This window comes from Bos indicus x Bos taurus, chromosome 8 (assembly GCF_003369695.1).
Source record: "Bos indicus x Bos taurus breed Angus x Brahman F1 hybrid chromosome 8, Bos_hybrid_MaternalHap_v2.0, whole genome shotgun sequence".
In the NCBI taxonomy this organism is placed as follows: domain Eukaryota; kingdom Metazoa; phylum Chordata; class Mammalia; order Artiodactyla; family Bovidae; genus Bos; species Bos indicus x Bos taurus.
The window spans coordinates 89,047,908-89,064,975 of record NC_040083.1 but is presented as its reverse complement, the minus strand read 5'-3'; the positions used below and the strand labels follow the sequence as shown (position 1 = coordinate 89,064,975).

General features: G+C 42.3%; 1 protein-coding gene across 6 annotated transcripts in view; it reads right to left on the bottom strand.

The window, feature by feature from the left end:
* The window catches only part of SHC3 (SHC adaptor protein 3), a 186,868-nt gene that overhangs the window by 67,471 nt on the left and 102,329 nt on the right, over nucleotides 1-17,068 (bottom strand). For all 6 annotated transcript variants that reach the window (XM_027550374.1, XM_027550372.1, XM_027550373.1 and 3 more), the window contains 3 exons: nucleotides 11,886-11,949; nucleotides 9,295-9,414; nucleotides 5,751-5,804 (listed from right to left, as the gene is read on the bottom strand). In XM_027550374.1, coding sequence (XP_027406175.1) covers nucleotides 5,751-5,804; nucleotides 9,295-9,414; nucleotides 11,886-11,949 — 238 coding nt within the window. The remainder of the gene's footprint in view (nucleotides 1-5,750; nucleotides 5,805-9,294; nucleotides 9,415-11,885; nucleotides 11,950-17,068) is intronic.

Sequence of the window (17,068 nt, the reverse complement as noted above, 5' to 3'; positions counted from 1 at the left end):
AAGCTCTGCATGCAATTTCAGTGCCAAGATTTTCAGTGGGGTTTCCAACCTTCTGGGTGCCACATTTTTTAAAGAATTAGAGAGAAAAGAACAAGCAGACTAGATGGCTTTGCCCCACCTGAAGCAATTTAATGTCACTTTTGTACGCAATGATGTATGACTGAAGTGTTTACTTGAATAGAAGAAATTAGTGGAAAGAGTGAGTCATCCGATGCCTGTGATAGTACAGTTGCTGCCCTCAAAAGCACCATGGTGGCCGGTTTTAGAGTCACATTGGGAGCAGAGATTTAGTTTCAGCAAAACTTTATGCATCACAGTAAATTAATTTTACTTTGAATGTTGTCGAGTCTTACTGTGTTTATTTGCACTTCCAAGTTTGATTGGGATTTACAGTTCAATAAAAGATGTAAACAAAAGGAGTCTACCCATAATTTATTTTTGCACATATTTTGATAACAAAATTAGAGTCCACACTTCTGGCATATACAAGGAAATTCTTCTATTTCAATCCTTACTCCAGTCTGAGAAATGCTGTGCTGGCTCCAAGCTAGGGAAGGAAGACTAGGCAAGAGACCTGATGTGCCCCTGCCACTCAGCTGGTCAGCAGTTAAGCCAAGGACACAGCCTTTCTGATGCCAAAAACGATGCACTTCTGGCACAGCAGGGAAATGTATTGCTATTCCGAACAATGCCATTGACATCACCCAGTCATACCGTGAGCACTCTAAGTTCCAAAGATGGAGCTGCCAAGTGCTTATTCTGTATTTATACATGTGTCTTCTCACTCCCAAGCTTTTCTGAGCCCAACCATTATTCTGACATTCTTTTAGTGATCTTTTAAAACTGCTAATAATAGTAGATAATAATTGTAGTATGCCTATTTATTGTAAGGATTAACAGTATGTCTTATTCATCTTATTCTTATAATGAATAAGAATAAGACAATTATAATGAATAATAATAAGACAAATACTGTCCTATTCCAGTCTGTCTTATTTGACATTTCAAAACACCATATTCTTACCCAGTAAACTGAGGCACAAAGCAAAAATTTGACACATACTTAGCATTAGAACAAGGAAGAGAAATAAGAATTGTGAGTCTGAGTGAACTCTGGGAGTTAGTGTTGGACAGGGAGGCCTGGTGTGCTGCGATTCATTGGGTTGCAAAGAGTCGGACACGACTGAGCGACTGATCTGATCTGATCTGATCTGACCAACTGTAATGGTTACAAGTAAATTTGGAATGGGAACTCAGGCACAAGGTGATATGCATTTGAATTGCTTAAAATTAAAAAGTAACTAGGTTTCCTATCCCCTAGAATCATAACATTTTTTTGTATCAGAAAAAACATTAAAAGTTATGAATTACTTTAGGGGTCACTAAGATGTTTCCCTTTTTAAGAAGAGGTGATGATGGATTGGGGGCAAGAGGAGAAGGGGACGACAGAGAATGAGATGGCTGGATGGCATCACTGACTCGATGGACATGAGTCTCAGTGAACTCCGGGAGTTGGTGATGGACAAGGAGGCCTGGCGTGCTGCGATTCATGGGGTCGCAGAGTCGGACACGACTGAGCGACTTATCTGATCTGATCTGATCTGATGATGAAAATTGAAAATAGTTCACAGATCTTAGTGCATCCTGGATAAGGACAACGCATTTGACTTTCCATTTCCCATATCTTTGCACCTCCTCTCATAATATCATCATGAAGATGAGGTTTGACACCAATACAGTATACTAACGCATATATATGGAATTTAGAACGATGGTAGCAATAACCCTGTATACGAGACAGCAAAAGAGACACTGATGTATAGAACAGTCTTTTGGACTCTGTGGGAGAGGAAGAGGGTGGGATGATTTGGGAGAATGGCATTGAAACATGTATAATATCATATATGAAATGAGTCGCCAGTCCAGGTTTGATGCACGATACTGGATGCTTGGGGCTGGTGTACTGGGACGACCCAGAGGGATGGTATGGGGAGGGAGGTGAGAGGAGGGTTCAGGATGGGAAACACATGTATACCTGTGGCAGATTCATTTTGATATATGGCAAAACAAACATAATATTGTAAAGTTAAATAAAATAAAATTAAAAAAAAAAAAAGAAGATGAGGTTTGAGACAAGTTCTTGAAAGGAGATGTTGATGCAGGTATTCAGTGTTTCTGCTTCTTGTTTTTCAAACTGGGTCAACTTCCAAATTTAAGAAACTGGTTCCAAGCATTACATTAGGCAAGTAGACAGCCAGTGCAGAATAATTAGACCTGGTTACAGATGTAAGTGTGGGTCACAATAAACTTTGGAAAATTCTGAAAGAGATGGGAATACCAGACCACCTGACCTGCCTCTTGAGAAATTTGTATGCAGGTCAGGAAGCAACAGTTAGAACTGGACATGGAACAACAGACTGGTTCCAAATAGGAAAAGGACTACATCAAGGCTGTATATTGTCACCCTGCTTATTTAACTTCTATGCAGAGTACATCATGAGAAATGCTGGGCTGGAAGAAGCACAAGCTGGAATCAAGATTGCTGGGAGAAATATCAATAACCTCAGATATGCAGATGACACCACCCTTATGGCAGAAAGTGAAGAGGAACTCAAAAGCCTCTTGATGAAAGTGAAAGTAGAGAGTGAAAAAGTTAGCTTCAAGCTCAACATTCAGAAAACGAAGATCATGGATGGCATCTTGTCCCATCACTTTATGGGAAATAGATGGGGAAACAGTAGAAACAATGTCAGACTTTATTCTTGGGGCTCCACAATCACTGCAGATGGTGATTGCAGCCATGAAATTAAAAGACGCTTCCTCCTTGGAAGGAAAGTTATGACCAACCTAGAATGCATATTCAAAAGCAGAGACATTACTTTGCTGACAAATATCCATCTAGTCAAGGCTATGGTTTTTCCAGTAGTCATGTGTGGATGTGAGGGTTGGACTGTGAAGAAAGCTGAGTGCCAAATAATTGATGCTTTTGAACTGTGGTGTTGGAGAAGACTCTTGAGAGTCCCTTGGACTGCAAGGAGATCCAACCAGTCCATTCTAAAGGAGATCAGTCCTGGGTGTTCTTTGGAAGGACTGATGCTAAAGCTGAAACTCCAGTACCTTGGCCACCTCATGCGAAGAGTTGACTCATTGGAAAAGACTCTGATGCTGGGAGGAATTGGGGGCAGGAGGAGAAGGGGACGACAGAGGATGAGATGGCTGGATGGCATCACTGAGTCGATGGACAGTGAGTTTGAGTGAACTCCAGGAGTTGGTGATGGACAGGGAGGCCTGGCGTGCTGCGATTCATGGGGTTGCAAAGAGTCGGACACGACTGAGCAACTGAACTGAACTGAACCGAACATATGTAAGTATAGATATGTGTGCAAAATAATTAAACCTGGCTACAGATGTAAGTATAGACATGTGTATATGTCTAGTATATGTGTAGCACAGGTAGAGGATAAGTGTGTAATCATGTCTTGATATAATCTTCAGAAGTGCTCCTTGGATGGGCTTGATTATGGAAGACTTCCACTTTCTAAACGTACATCTCAATGAGGTATTTCATTTTGCAGTGGATGGTAAAAAATCAAAGGATTGAAAAGAAAATAAAGGAAGGAAAGGAAAGGAAAAAAGAAGAGGAAAGCATCCTGGAAGACTTCTGAAAATTAGACCCTAAGAATGAAATAGGGCTAAAGCCAGTGAAACGCACTGAATAAGATGTTGAAATAATGCTTTGGTCATTCTGTGACAATTTCAGTTCAGTTCATTCACTCAGTTGTGTCCGACACTTTGCGACCTCATGGATCACAGCACGCCAAGCCTCCCTGTCCATCACCAACTCCTGGAATTTACTCAAACTCATGTCCATTGAGTCGATGATGACATCCAACCATCTCATCCTCTGTCATCCCCTTCTCCTCCCGCCTTCAATGTTTCCCAGCATCAGGGTCTTTTCAAATGAGTCTATTCTTCGCATCAGGTGGCTAAAGTATTGCAGTTTCAGCTTCAGCATCAGTCCTTCCAATGAATATTCAGGACTTATCTCCTTTAGGATGGACTGGTTGGATCTCCTTGCTGTTCAAAGGACTCACAAGAGTCTTCTCCAACACCACATTTCAAAAGCATCAATTCTTCGGCGCTCAGCTTTCTTTATAGTCCAACTCTCATATCCATACATGACTATGGGAAAAACCATAGCTTTGACTAGACGTAACTTTGTTGGGAAAGTAATGTCTCTGCTTTTTAATACGCTGTCTAGGTAACTTTGGTTGTAACTTTTCTCCCAAGGAGTAAGCGTCTTTTAATATCATGGATGCAGTCACCATCTGCAGTGATTTTGGAGCCCCCAAAAATAGTCTCTCACTGTTTCCCTGTCTATTTGCCATGAAGTGATGGGACCAGATGCCATGATCTTAGTTTTCTGAATGTTGAGTTTTAAGCCAACTTTTTCATTCTCCTCTTTCATTTCCATCAAGAGGCTCTTTAGTTCTTCTTCACTATCTGCCATAAGGGTGACACTTTAGCAGAGGTTTAAGGGCAAAGAGCCATCTGCAGGGTGGCCAAGTCCCTCTCCTGCCAGTGGCCTTGGTTCAGGCATCTCTCTGTCTCAGACCCTTGAGACACAGCCTGTATCTCCCCAGCAGGAGCATCTGAGTGATGCTGGGGAGATGGGAGTGATACCTCCATGGAGGCTGCAGCAGGTGGGCGAGAGAACAGCAAGCACAGGCTTTCCTATAGCGAATATATTCAATGTCATGATTACACTGTCCTTTGGAAATGTGAGACTGGAACCAGCAGAAGAAATCACTCCCTTGATTTAGCTTTCAATGTGCCAACAGCAGTTTTACAATCAGGCTACCCAGGTAGGAGTGTGGAAGAAAGGTATATGAGTTAAACATGGAGTCTGGGAAAAATCCCCTTTCCCAGCTAGAAATAGACAAGGTCCCTGGCCTTGGGATAAGAAGTAATTAATATAATGCATTGATTACTCAGGCTATCTTGGACCAGTAAGCCTTACATAAAATCTGAACACTGGCTACCAACAATTTGATAAAATAATACAAACAACAATAAGGATAACAAAAATACTGTCCTGCCTGAGGAAGGAATGGTTTTCCTGACCCTGAAACTGAATGCTAGCCTTGTATTGTAGATTTCCTGACCATATGTGGACAGCAAATTCCCTGGTCATGCCACCTTCTTAATAAAAGAAGCAACAAAAACTGGAACATTCTCCTATTCTCTATCCTCTCTCTCCACAACTCCTTCCCTGTTGGCAAAACAAATCATTAAAAGACGACAGTGTTAAATTTGGAGAGAAAAATACCAGTTTCAAATATTCATGAATAAGTCAGAGTAAGTAAATTCACAGCCTTTGAATAAACTTAAAATCCCCAAATGGAGAACTCCGGGGGAGAGCCAAGAGAAAAACGTACATGAAGCAGGACCGGCAGAGTCAGGCACACAGCGGCCACTTTGAAAACTAGGGAGCTATGTCACTGTCCCTTAAAGCTGCTGCTTCGGAGACTTCTGACAGCTTTTGACTAATGAAATGAAATCTAATAGTAGGTCGCTGCCATGGGTCACCCCTAAAAAAAACTATAGGAAGAGCTTATGGAATGGGAGCAGAAATAGCTGGTATCACAGTTAAATTTCCTTACAGGGCTCGAAGAGGCATGCTTTTGAAGCAGGGTCCCTTCTCAGCAACTCTGACGAAAACAAGCGAAAACAACACCAGGGGTACTTACCGGGTCTCCCCCGGAGGCGAAGGAGATGGACTGCATATGATGATTCGCTATAATCTGCCAGGCCGAAAACAAGAAACCAAGATGCACCGTTATTACCCTTCCCACGTCTTGGAGAACAAACTGTTGACAGACGATACAAATCAATAAGGTGTCCTGGAAACTGGTAAAATTGGTACCCAATGAAAAGAACAATTATAAAAGTAATAATAATAGATACCCTCGAGTGAACTTTCACAGCATATCAGCTGTTCATTTAACTACTTTGCCAGAATTATCTCATTTATGTCTCACAGCAGCCCTGGGAGGTATGTAACTATTGCAATCCCATTTTGCAGATGAAGAGCCTGAGGCCCCCAGGGGCTAAGCAAGCAGTTGGCTCAAAGCTCTATAGCTAATAAAAGGCAGAGCTGAGACCTGAACACAGAGGGTCTTAATAACCATGCCTCTTTGAGAAGGAAAACGTCTCATCTACACACCAAAACTGTGCAGTTTGTTTCCAAAGACAATGGGTCTAAAGACCCCATAGCTGGAGGGGAGGGAAATGTGGTTGTCCCCAGCTTCATCTGGTTTGTATCATGAGCACACGAATTAGCTTACATCCAAGATCACAATCAATGCCCTCTCCAGCACTCTTGTCATCGATCAATTTAAAAACCAGCAAGAATGTTCCAAGTTAATTTTAAAATGGGAAATTTCCATTAGCATTATCAACTGCAGCATACAGAGGAATCCAGTAGACACTGAGCAAATTAGAAGCTGCCCTAAATTTAAAAAGCTACATAAGTCTTCCCTGCTATTTTTATCTTTCCAAAGACAATGCAGTGACACTGAGGTAAATTTTCGGGGGTGGGAACAGTACTCTTGCCTCCAGCCCAGCATAACCAAGTTTGTTTCTGCACAGCCCCCTCAGGCCCTCGCCAGCAGGCAGGCAGGCAGAATTCACAGAGCCGTAATCCTACCATCCAAGGGATTTTTCTGATCGTGCGCCAGTAAAACTCAAAGCAAAGCTATAACTGAATTACAAGATAAAATGAGATATTTTTAAATGCCTACTTCAGTTGTTGGCACTCACAAAACTACTCATAATCTAGAAAAATCCTGAGCATATACATGAATAAAAACAGTGAGTCCAGCTCTGTAGCCTGTACTCAAACCCAGCTGGATCAAACTAATGGTTGCCTTTTGCAGCTGTTTCCTGCCTCTAGTCTAGGGGTAGGGGGCTCTCAGGAGAGCGATGAGGACGTAGCAGTCCCCCAATGATGACAAACGGTGACTTCTATAGTTGTTCATTTCTGCTTGTTAAGTGTTTTAATTTTTTATTCCAAAGCAGCCCTAAAGCTGAGATTTGGAAATCAAAGATGTCAGAATAAAATGGACATCACATTTGGTCAACATGACCATTACTGTGTGATTTTATGTTGTCCCTTTGGGTAGAGTAGAAATTGAAAAGGAGAGTAAGAAAATGAGAGCTAATTAACTAAAGGATGTGCTTTGCTCTGAGGGTGTTTCATCTGGTTTCTCCTCCTTGCAAGCTCTGCAGAGGAGAGCTAGCACTGCACTTCTGTTGTCTCTCTGGATTGGGAAGGGCAGGGCCACTCAAGCTCCTTCTCAATTTGCTACAGCCAGGCCTAAACTCGGGAAAGGCTGAGGAATGTGGGCTCTGGCTCCTGCCAAATCTCCCTCAGACTGTGCTCATGTTATCTGTACTGGCATCTCCCAGGACTCTTGAGCCTAGCACACCCTCCCAAGGGCAGGACGATGAGACCAGGACATACCCAACCAGCCCCCTACCCCAGGATGGGGAAGGCCAACCACTGTGACCTCATCCTTTCTGCTCTGAGAGTCTGCCTCTCTCTCTCTTTTTATTTTTTGAGGTGGGACATGAAGTATAATGTGGAATTACAATGATCTCACAGAATTGAGGACCATGGCCTGAGGATTCCTAGAAACAAAAGATGCAACAGTCACGTGCAATAAAAATGGAAGAGAACAGATTGCAGTTGCCAAGGGGAGAGAGGGCAGGAGGGAAACATTGAGAGTCGGGGATTAGCAAATGTAAACCATTATATAGAGAATGAATAAACAACAAGGTCCTACACTACGGCACAGGGAAATATATTCAATATCATGTGATAAATCACAATGGAAAAGAATTTTTTAAAGAATATACATATATAAATACATATATAACTGAATCACTTTGCTGTACAATAGAAATTTACAAAACATTGTAAATCAACTATACTTCAATTTGAAAAAAAAGAATGAAAGTGGGCATGTGAGGGAAACCCTGAGGAAACCTATCTCATTAGTTTTCATGCTCAAGCGTGCTACACCCCAAGTCACCACAGTGCTCAGCTAGAGGCAGCTCCAGAGAAAGGCTGAGCCCATTGCATGTTTCTAATCTACCACCAGAGGACTGGTTACCCATCCCTCAGAAGGGCCGGTGAGAAGGAATTATCCATCAGTTGAGTGAGAACAAAGGAATGGAGGGAGAAGTGGCATGCAGTATGCCAAAGCACAGCCTAGGCATTGCCTCTCGTTTCTATGCCAGATCTAGAATTTACTTCAGCATCTGGGGTTGGAGGTGGTGTCCTATTCATCCTAAATGAAGCTGGGCATGCTGCTTGCTTACTTGAGGGTGTGGAAATCAATAAATATGACTATGTTTAGTAAGATGAAGGTAACCCTGGGCATCCCTGGTAACACACTGCAGAGTGGGGAAGTATGTCACTCAGAGGTCTGTGGATTGCCCAGCCTCCTCCATGGAGACACACCTGAATCCCAGCTTACACTGCTGCCAACAGAACCCCAGACTGAACTGAGCGTGTTCACCTCCTTTACTTCCTTTGGCCTTCAGAACCAAAGTTCTCTTGGTTCCAGGATAGCTACTCATACACCCATTTTCCCAGCTGAAGGAACTAACAGTCAAAGAAACTTAAATGACAGACAATGTGGAAAAACCCAACTATCTTAACAGAGTTTGCCTCAGTAAGCTTCATCACCCCCACCTCAGTCAGCCAGGACCCCTCCACACTGGGCATGCCACAGATGCACCATGTCACGTCAACTCCATGACAGTCTCAACCGCGAGAGCCTCCAAAATAATGACCCACTAAGAAATTAAAAATGCTATCAATTAAACCACAGCATGTGACCATTTCAAAGACGATAGATGTGAAAATTAAATGTGGGCTGTAGAACCAACAAAATACAGCATAAGAGAAAACAAAATGGGGCAAAGGGACATTGATAGGAAACTTCTGCATATACAAATACACCTCTTTTTAACTCTAAGTATATCACTGATTTCATGCATTTTCCTTCCCTCCCCCAACAAAAAAAGGTTTATATCAGAATTCAAAAGACCCAATTCCAGCTATCACTCACTTGATGAACTTTAAAAGTGGCCAGAGTTTGTATACTGGTGAAAGTTTATACAAATATGTTTCACAGGGACCCGATAAAGCTGGAAATGGGAAGCCCTTTCAAGCAGCCATGGTTTGGGGGTTCTGGGCACGGCAGGGCCTGGGCACCTACAGACCTGTTTGGAGTCCGGCGTCCGCAGGTTCAGGCTGGCGGTGGAAATGGTCAGGGAAATGCTCATGCCTGCAAACTGGAGGTTGCTCTTGCCCAAGATGCTAGACAACATTTTGCTCGGAGGCTGTGAAATGAAGAAGCATTATTTTAGCTTTCCATTCTAGGGAGGCCACACTGTCAGGGCCCCCACGCTGTTCTATCCGCCACACCTCCAACCTCCACCATCCCCTCTCATCAGGCCCATGAAGGCAATGTCACAGAAATGAGCTGGGAGGGTGAGATCTGACCCTAACACATCAATTCTAGAGTATGCAGTATGCAAACTAAAACACCTAACATGCACACACTGAGATGAGAACCCTGCAGGAAGGTCAGAGGTGTCAGTACACCAGGCAGCTCGTCTGGGATGCAGTCTCATGGGGGTCACTCATAAGCCTCAGAAAAGCATCACGGGCCACAAGTTTTGCAGCCTCAGAAACTGGTTTCATCCCACCAGGAAACTACTCAGGACTAGACTAAATGGGCCAGCTCATGGGGCTGATGAACAATCAAATGGTCCAGTTAAAACTGTTGGGTCTGGGGCCAGCACAAGGACGGACAGACCCAGTTCTGCTCCAACTGGTGCATTAAACAGTCCTCCAGAATTGTCCTTGGCACAGGGACCAACTGCCCCACCATCCTTCCCTTTCAGATTAGAACATGCCCTCTTCTAAGATGCCAATGCATACTAGTTCTTAACCAGGCAGGCACTATTTTTGAATCCCCTGCCAGAGCTATTTAAAAACAGAGATGCCTGAGGCCCACCCAGGAGATTCTGATTAAGTATACCAGAGTGGAGCCTCAAAATAGAAATTGCTTCCCCCACTTTTGTCAAGAGGATCGTGAGGGAACCCTGAGAACTGCTGGTCAAGTACCATGTGACTATAAAAGCATTCCTGTTTGCAAAATTTTGGAGCCTGCCTGGTCCTCTATGTCTGCCCTGGGCTGATTGAAACACAGGCTAGCGCATCAAGTTGAGCCTTCATCCAAAATTATCTGCCTGAAATCCAGTTACTCTGTGGGTTCACAAATGTCTGCAAGCTATGAAAACAGAGCTGACCCACAGCCTTGGAAGCAGCGGAGGCAATGACACAACCTGCCCCAGAACCTCAGCCTTGGGACAGACTCGAAGACAGGGATGCACGAACTCCCCACCATTCAGTCCAGGCTTAGAAAAGTCCAGATGGTGGGTATTTAATTACATATATACTAGACACTTAAGGAAGGAGTTTTTCTATGTTTTCTCTTAATCAAGTTTTTTTTTTTTTTTTTCCTTTCTGGTCCAACCACCTTCAGGATGAAAAGGTCAAGGAATTAAAAGTGCAACCCCTGAAGCCAGGCGGCCTGAGCTTGAGAAGCTCCACCACCTTCTCACACTGTAAGTTCCCATCCCTGTACCTCAGTTTCTATCATCTGTAAAATGGGGATAGCCAGTGGTATTCTAGAGCTGGTTTGTTCTAGCTAAAGAAAGCCAATTATTAATTTTTTAGGAGTTTTATGAGCTGGTGACAAAGAGTTGGACATGACTGAGTGACTGAACAACAACATGAGCTGGTCATTAAAAGGAGCTGCTACTTAAAATTAATTTATGTAGACTTACAATTAAATCAATTACATTTGTAAAACAAGCAATAAATACTCAAAACTCATCACTTCCTAATTGTTGCTACATTATGTATTAGCTATGCTGTTCAGGTTGGTGACTCAGTGGTAAAGCATCCACCTACCAGTACAGGAGATGCAGAAGACTCGGGTTCGATCCCTGAGTCAGAAAGATCCCCTAGAGAAGGAAATGGCACCCCACTGCAGTATCCTTGCCTGGAAAATTCCACGGACAGAGGAGCCTGGCAGGTTACAGGGCATGGGGTCACAAAGAGTCGGACGTGACCAAGAGACTTGAGTATGCATGCCCGTGCTCTTCAGGTTACTTATGTCCATGACATGTGGCAGGGATGTTGTGTAACAGTGACTTAAAACATACTTCTTCCCAACTCCCCTTTAGGGATATCAGGTTAGAGCTTGAAATTGGCCACAGTGGAGCATTTACACCATGGAAACTGGCAAACAAGACCAATTTAGTGCTTCTCAGTCTCCATCTCCAGCCTCAAGAGCCTGTTGCTCAACTTTTACCAGTACATCCCTGAGGGCATCAACCACAAAGAGTTGCTCTAATGAAATTAATTAATGTACAGAAAAGCTGAGAAGAGCATCTGGCCCTGGTTTACAGGGCTTTAAGTGTAGACCTTGGGTGTTGACTTTGGCAACCCTATCAGTTAGCCTTGAGAGCTAACTGTCCTCATCGACCATATGGCAAAGAGGGAAACTAAGCTCTTTTTGTTTTTAAAAGTGACAAAAGTCATTGTCACTGTAAGTTACCCTCTTTAAACCAACAGATGACTCTTGGTTCCCCACTGCTCAGCCAAAAAAAAAAGTGACAACAGCCAAGCCATGGGAAAGAGAAACTGAACAAGGCGTGTGATTAAAGATGCTGTGTGGTGACAGAAGTGGGGAAAAGCGAAGGAGACACAGGCAGACATAGAGCTGGGAGGACGGTACCTTTCTCTTCCTGAAGGCTCCCTTGGATCCAGGGACAGCTTCACAAACCCGGCTGATGGCTTCCCTAAGAGGACAGGAAGAGAGATCCATTTTATCACATCCATCAGGATTACATAACCCAGATTGTCTACATGTACAAAAAACAAAATAAAAAATCTACAAGCAGTGTATCTTAGAACGTCTGACTGCCAGTATCATAGTTCTATCTGTTGCAATGACCATTTCCTAAGGCTGTAAGATGTATCAATGCCACACTTGCTTTTTTCTTTTTCAACATTTGGTTAAGATTCCATTTTAGAAAATCAGTGCCATGAAGCGCTGAAGTGTACTTTTCTGGATGTTCTCTCCATTGCTGTGGTCATGGCACAAGGCCCAATCCTAATCAAGCACTGCTATTGATCAAGATCCTTCTGAAGTGAGTCAGAATGTAATTAAAAGAAATTCAGTCCTCTGAGTGTTATTCCCAGCTTCTGCAGTTACTAAATATCATAAAATCAAGAGAGTTTTGAAAGAGGAGAGGAACTCCGGGGGTATACAAATGAGCCAGAAATGAGGCTCTGTGCAGGCATTTCTAGAGTAGCTACAATGTGCTGGGCACAGTCTTGAGGAAGGAGACAAGGAATGTAGGTACCAAGGGGGACTGACAGGAGGACCAGCTGCAGAGCGTCTGACCCACAGGCCTGTCCGGGGCAGGAGGCATGAAGCAGTGCATGCATGCTCAGTCATGTCCAATTCTTTGCATCCCTGTGGACTGTAGCCTGCCACATTCCTCTGTCCATAGGATTTTCCAGGCAGGAATACTAGAGTGGATTGCCATGCCCTCCTCCAGGGGATCTTCCTGACCCGGGGATCGAACGTGCGTCTCCTGTATTGCAGACAGATTCTTTACCACTGAGCCGCCCCGGGCACCCACAGGAGCAGTGGGTGGGCACAAAAGTAAGACCAGGTGGAGGCTGCTATAGTCCAGATGCTGGAAGCTGGGCAGAACGTGGCTCTGGTGGGTGCTTGAATGCATGTGTAGCACAGTTTTGTGACTCAGCCTCAGTGAGACATGATAAGTGATATGCCAAGTGAGGCCTCAAAGTCAGGAGCCCCGAAAAGAGCTGGGTTAACTTCTAACTCCCACATGGAAAAGGACAAAATAGTAAAAGAACATTAAAAAAAATAATAAATAGGAATTGGAGACACATTGAATAATAAAGAAGATAATGGGTCCTCAGTAACATTTCAAAACTTTTTCAGCTGAATACTTCTTGCAATTATTTCTATCATCTAAACATTATTACTGTCACAATAGAATGCTTTTAAGAGAAATATGACCTTGTCAAATTAAGCAAGAGACTATTAAGATAAGCTTTACATTTGCCATTCAACTCATTGTAGAGAAAAGAGAAAGAAATACTATTCTAAAAGTTCAGATGCCATAAAAACTGTAGACAATGAATCATCATGACGCAGAAAAAGTTTATTTGAAAGAAACAAATTTTTTAATGTTTATCCTTAGTCATTTATTTTAAAATACTATTATTCTAAAAGTGGTTCTCTCAAAATGATCATCCGAAGTATTTTCTAAAGGTAAACGCCTTATTGAATAGAGTCGAGTCATTTCTCTAGAGAAGCATGCATTTTTAAAAAAGTTACTATATTGTATCTGTTTAATTTTTTTAAAGTTTGATGCCTGTCTGCACTGTGTGTGTTATATTAAATGATATATTTAGCTGAGCAAAGCAGTTCAGTCTCTGATAGTCCCAGCAGGCTAGAAAGACATTATTTGGTGAAAAATTTCCAGTTAGTCATTTTTTAAATACCCCTAGTAAGCATCAGATTTCTTTTCCCTTCCACCAATATGCAAGAGGAAAAAAACTGGTCTTGGATGACAGGCTTCAAGAAAGAAATGTCAAATGTCTACTTTAGTATGTAGCTTTTACACATCATCAAATGTCCCACGGAGTCAAGCCACTAAGCTTGGGCAACAGGCCTTGCTACTATGTACCACTTAGGGAGTTGGGAAAGACCAGTGAGCATTAAGAATGGGATTGTGGTGAAAATGTTGCAAATAATAAACATGGTCTATCAAACAAATCCCATTATCTCTATCCCTCCCATAGACAGATAAGCAGCCATCTCAGGGCATGTTCAGAGACTCAATCTTTTGGCCTTAAACTTTGCAAATGTAAGACCTTCTAGAAATGTCTCAGAGCTCAGGGACTCAGGGAAGTCCTAGGGATCCCCCTTGTGAGCCAGTCTTTAGAATCCCCAAGGAGGTTTGCAAACCAAGCTACTTTTCAGAAAAAATGCTCTCCTTTCATCATTGGCAGAAACTTGTTTCTAATGACCGTATTCCTCATGAGTGTGAATTCTCATTTCAATCAGGTTGATGGTATTCATTTCTGTTTGAAATAGAAATGTGACATAACTATTAATAAGCGCAATAGTTAGATGACTGAAATTAGCTTGAACTTCAAAGTCTAATTTAACTGTAACAATTTTTATTGTCCCTCCTTACTCCCTAGCAGAGTGCCTCTTGGTGATGAGTATTATTTCAACTGGTTCATTTAGCAATCATTATTTAGCCTTTGTATAAGTCCATTTAATCCTAGTTCGAGCCTCCAGTTGTGCTTTTGCCCTGTTTTTAATCATGGAAATTGCATCCTAACATTCTGTCCAGTGAGATCCCATTTTGGTAAGTCAACCATGACCTTGGAGTTCAGTTAATATGAAAATGGAATGTTTGGCACCTCCAGAGTCATCTGAGAGTACAATTACTGGCTTCAATAGCCAGCCCTATATGCTAATCTTTACTTTCTTATGATTTCACCATCATCCCTTTTTCAGTCTAAAATTCTTATTGTTAGAGCCAGTACCCTTGAGATTTAATAGCTTTTTCATTGGAATACAGTACTAGACCCTTTGAAATCATGCAGCATCACCTTATTCCCTACTCACAATCTCATTGCTGCCTACCTTATCTCCCCAAACACACACACACACACACACACACACACATATTTTATAGACTAAAACAATAAAAAGAAGAAAAACAGGACATCTGGGTTATTTCTACACTTATCACTCATATTCTAGTGGGTTGGGTGTGCAACAAACACACACATATAATCACAAATTGCAATCAACTTCATGAAGAAACAAAAAGTAGAGGTATGTAGAATGTGTAGATAAGTAGAACCTGCCACCCTCAAATATGCCTCTCTGGTCTAAGGATCATTTTGACCTGAAGGCAATTGAGAAGAAGCAGATATAAGAAAAGCACCCTGCACTTCCCCTATTTGCCTAAAATTAGGACATGAATTTTCAAAGGTATTTCTTTCTCCTCTCTACCTGGAAGGACAACTGGAGACAATGCTGTGTGTGTGTGTTAGTTGCTCAGTCATGTCTTACTCTTTGTGACCCAATGGACTGTAGCTGATGGCCTGACCATGGAATTCTCCAGGCAAGAATATTGGAGTGGGTTGCGATTTCCTCTTCCCAGGATCTTCCTGACTCAGGGATCGAACCTGGGTCTCCTGCATTGCAGGCAGATTCTACACCCTCTGAGCCACCAGGGAAGCCGGAGACAATGCTAGACCTTGATCAACTAAGAAATGCACCAGCGGAATCTGCATAGCAAACCTTGTTCCTAACTATTATTATCCATTAGTTCCCTCATGCATTTTATCTTCCCACAATTTGTCACCCCTAGAAACTCAGTCTTTTTCCTTGTGCCTTGTCAATTCTGTACAGATGTATCCTTCAATTAAGATATAAGCCCAAGTTCTAACCACTTCTTTGTGTTACTCATTGCTGAGTTTCACTGTGTGTATATGCACTGCATGCTTTAATCAACAGTTCATCTTTCTCTCATTACTCTGTCTTCTGTTAGTCTTTATTTTAGGGTCCCAGGCAAAGAACATAGGAGGGTAGAGCACAAAAGTTTTTTCCTCCCCTACAGAATAAATGTCGTAATGTATATCAGTTGAGGGGAAAAGTTACCCAGTGAGGTCATTTAAGTGCCTGGGTAACCATCTAGGAAAAAGTAAGTTGAGTTCCTATCTTATATTTATACAAGTATGCAAATAGATCCTAGATGGATCACAAATTTAATTTGTTTGTGATGAAACCATAAGAGTACTAAAAGAAAACTTGGAAGACTTTTTAAAAATCTCTTAAAATGATACAGAAGCCAGAAAAGAAAATATTGACACAATATCATAAAACTTCATGCACAAGAAAAAATGGCAACATTTCACAATCAAAGAGATAACTGTCCTAATATAAGTCAATAAAGAAAACATCAAAAACCCAATGGAAAATGGGTAAAAGATATGAACAAAGAGTTCACACAGGAAATAAATGGCTCTTGAAAATATGACAAGATTCTCAGCTTTACCATAGTAAGAATACAAATTAAAGCTTATACTAAAAATCAACTTTCACAGCCAAAGATTTAAGCTTGATAAGACTTTGTAGGTAAAGTACCTACATCAGTGAGAATGTGTAAGTTGGTATAGCCTCTATGGGAGCAGACTGGTCATATCCCTGACAGAATGAAAGACGCATAGACCCTTTCATCCAGCAGTTCTACCTTCAGAAATGCATCCTCTAAATACACTCAGAAACAAGATAAAAGACTTACATACAGCACCACTGATTGCAGCAAAGTCTTTAACATGCAGATGGGAAACAATGTCTATCATGGGACCAGTTCAACAACTTATGGTACCTCCATTAAATGAACTATCAATAGCATTGTTGATGGTGCCCTCTCCACTCTCACCTCCCTTTTCCTCCTCAGCTTTCTCCAAGTCACTCTTGTTCACACTAACTGTTCCTGCAAAGTTGCCAACACCCTCCCTGGCACCAAATTGACCCATGATCTCCTGTCCTCACTTCCTTGACATACTTACTTTTCTTGACTTCTTGCTTCCACACTCTTCTGACAAGCTCCACCCTCCTGAGTGTTTCCGGTCAGTTTCTCACCTTCTCCATGACTCTAAGTCGTAGAGAGCCCCAGGGATCTATTCAGCCCAACTCCTCTCTGTCCTCTGTATAACCTGGACAAGTAGATGGTGCAATCTGAGAACAAATTTACTGCCCAAACATCTTCTGTCTAAATCCACTCAGGGAGCCAGCTCCTCCCAGGCTCTGGATGAAGCCCTTGGGCACACCCTACATCTGGTCAACTC